This window comes from Stegastes partitus, unplaced genomic scaffold (assembly GCF_000690725.1).
Source record: "Stegastes partitus isolate 25-593 unplaced genomic scaffold, Stegastes_partitus-1.0.2 Scaffold1702, whole genome shotgun sequence".
Taxonomy (NCBI): domain Eukaryota; kingdom Metazoa; phylum Chordata; class Actinopteri; family Pomacentridae; genus Stegastes; species Stegastes partitus.
Genome location: NW_007579433.1, coordinates 26,565 through 29,995, shown reverse-complemented (window position 1 = coordinate 29,995; position 3,431 = coordinate 26,565). Strand labels below are relative to the sequence as shown.

The window sequence follows — 3,431 nt, the reverse complement described above, 5'->3', positions numbered from 1 at the left end:
GGTTTTAGTTGTTTTTTTTGTTGATTTTGAGTCTTTTTGAGGGTTTTTTAAAAGGAGGTTTTCCATCCCTTTAGTGGAGTCGAGTCATTTATTCATTCAGAACATTTAAAACCACGAAAACAAAGATTCACGAATGAACCCAACGAGTCCAGATATCGAGTTTGAGGCCCGACGGCGTCATAACAGGTTCACATGCAGGAGTAAAACTAAATCAGAACACAGCTTTATAAACAGAACGGTTCATTTTAGAGATTAATCTTCATTATAATTATTATTTTAAAATGTTCTTTATTGTGTTATGAAACGACACATGTTGTGAACTGGCGCTGTAGGAATAAAACTGCAATAAATTAAACCCTGATTTTTTAAAAAATTATTAAGAATAACTTGAGTAATTAAAAATATAAACCTTGAAAAATGTTTAAAAATAAATAAATAAATAAATCCGTGTTTCTCGTGAGCACGCTTTGATTTTTATATGTTCCTGAATTTTTTTTTAATTTGTTTGTTTATTCTATTTTTAATGTTATTATTCTAATTACATTATTAATTCTTATTATATATATGTAATTTTTTAAAATAAGCTTAATCCCTCAAATTGTATAAAAAAATAAAGTAAAACCAGTTTAAACTTTTAAGCTAAAGATTTTTTAAAATGCATATTTAGATGATTTTTAATTTTTTTTTTCATATTATTTTAAACTTCATTCCTCACATTTGCTGACTTGTAGGTTTGTAGATGCACTGGACTTTTTTCTGGATTTTTGGTGACAAATTATTCAGCTCTAAGTTAAAAACAAATAAACTCAAATAAATAAACATTTCAGGAAAATTCTTTTTAATAAGTACAGGATGTTTGGTGGAGGTGTTTCCCATCATTCGTAGATTAAAGAACAAATCAGACCGACTTGGATTTAATTGTTGATCTTCATCATTTGTGCTGTTTTAAAAAAGCTTCACTTGTTCATTAAATGTGAACGTGCAGAACATCCACTGAGCGTCTGTTGAATTGTGTGTTTCAGTCTCTGGAGAGCACACGCAGGATGGTCCAGCTGGTGGAGGAGGTAATAAACCACCATCACGTCACATGTTAATAAGAATCAGGACCAATAAAGTCCATCATCATCATCACTGCTGATAAACAGGACGGAAGCAGAGAAACAATGTTCTGGTCCAACGGGCTGATTAGTGCAGCTCAGAGGTGGAAATAGATTCAACTGTGAGCTGCTTCACTGATTTATTTCTGTTTCCTGCTGCATCTCAAAGGAACATTTTCTCCTTCTGCTGCATTCATCTGACGGTTTGTTTAAGACGCTGATCTGACACAAAGGAAACGAAAAGAAACAGTCGAGAAGTAAAGTTTCCATCAACTCATGAAGTCCACNATTCTCATTTCAAACAATCGTCTCTCCGGTTTCTCTCTCTGCAGGTGACAAAACCACCTGATGCTTAATCTGGTCGCCGGGGACTGAACACACACACACACACACACACACACACACACACACACACAAACATGGCCGACCCGCCCGTCCTATCAGAGCAGGAGGAGCTGCAGAGGAGAGCCAATCAGGTCACGGACGAGGTGAGCGACTCTCAGCATCGTGTCAATTATTAAAACCTCACACGGAGGCTTTTCCTGCGTTCAGACAGACTTTCAGAATTAATTTGAGGCTGTTTTTGTTGTAAAATGATCTCGTAGAAGAAGTTAATTAGACATTTAACGAGCTTATAATGACGGAGAAACTAGCAGCTGTTCAAGTTAAAGTCCTGCTGTAATTAAACACGAGGTATCGTTTGTAGAAGTACATTTATTCTGAAACATGCTTCACGAACCTGGACATCTCTGAGCTTTTACTTTGAAAGTGCGTCAATCAGCCAATCAGGTGTGAGTCCCTGGTTCAGGCGGTGAGCAGAGCAGCAGACCAAACATCAGACCCTCGACTAAACGCTCACAGCTCAGAAACCACGAGTCGTATTAAAAGAGTTCCTCCAGCGTGTGAAGCAGAATCCAGTCGTGAACGTTCTGACGTGTTTCCAGGTCCGTTCGGTGTTCTGTACGGATCCGGCAGCAGGTTTAAGAGACTCTGGTTCTGGTTCTTAGAGCTCAGAGGTAATGGGAGCGGATGGTCGACTCTCTGAGCTCTGAGCTGATTTATGAGCGACGACACTCACACTGGGTTAAAGAGGACACGAACACCCACAGTTTAATGTGTAGAGTGCTCACGTGGAGGGAAAACAGCGAGAAGGAAACGAGGCTAACGGCACTTTTTCAAAATAAAGGTTTTCTGGTCAAAATATAGCCAAAGAAAAATTCATAAAACTTAAACTGCACCTGCGTAAAAACCTTAAAAGAAATCAGATCATGGGTTTAGAGCAACAATATTCAAACTCTTGTGCGCCGTTTAAACGTTAAACAAAGGTTCTGCTGTAAACTCTGTCGAAGCCACAGGGCTCCAAATATGGCCGACTTCCCATTCATTTCAATGGGGACTTTTAACGCAGTTTTTTTTTTTTTTTTTAATTTCATAAAAATCATACGACGTATGGCTACGGGACGACACAGCGAAGCATTCCTGATCGAGCCGCACGTTTCGATGTATGATTTATGTGGATTTTGTCAAAACCGTGGGACGAGTTAGATGCCGAATATCACATCCGAAGAATCTCTGATGAGAATAAACCCAGAAATGATTTAATGAGTTAATTAAAATGTCCAGGAAACTGGTGGAGATTTAATTTGACAAAAGATGCAGAACACAGGATGTTTTACATCATGGAAGAAACTTTAAATGTAGAACAGAAGAGAATAGAATAGAATAGAATAGAATAGAATAGAATAGAATAGAATAGAATAGAATAGAAAACACAACTATAGATTAAAGAGGTGATGTATGTACACTATATATACGATGTAAATAAGAACAGGAACACTAGGACATTACAAACACACATTTCAGAGTATCTACATGAAAGAAGTGCAGTTGGGCCGTCATAACAGCAGATATCTGTAACATAAATGTATTTAAAGAACTTTATTTTTATGATTTTAAGACCAAAACAACCTTTAAATCTTTGATAAACTTCCAACAACAGACGATCCGACCGCTCACTGTCCACCTCGTATACATAAACGTTTATATTATTATTATTTTATTTATTTATTCTGTCTCCTGTTGCTCTGTTTGGAAATTATATTTATTGACTTTTGCTTATTTGGCCTCGTATCCAACAAACAGAAACTAAATCGAGCCGATCGGGTTCGTTTCGGCCCAGAGGGCAGCGCCGTCCCTTTAAAGACACCTGGCTCACCTGGTTACCGCGGAGACAGCTGGTCTCCCGGCGCCGCTACCACACACACCCAGGCACACACACACACACACACACACACACACACACACACTCTGGGGTTTAAAGGTTACTGCAGGTCG

At 38.1% G+C, this 3,431-nt stretch overlaps 1 protein-coding gene across 1 annotated transcript in view; it reads left to right on the top strand.

The window, feature by feature from the left end:
• Window positions 1-1,516: 1,516 nt before the first annotated feature.
• The window catches only part of LOC103372138 (synaptosomal-associated protein 25), an 11,451-nt gene continuing 9,536 nt past the window's right edge, over window positions 1,517-3,431 (top strand). The window contains 2 exon segments of the mRNA XM_008301703.1: window positions 1,517-1,606; window positions 2,864-2,887. Of these exon segments, the coding sequence (XP_008299925.1) occupies window positions 1,517-1,606; window positions 2,864-2,887 (114 nt within the window).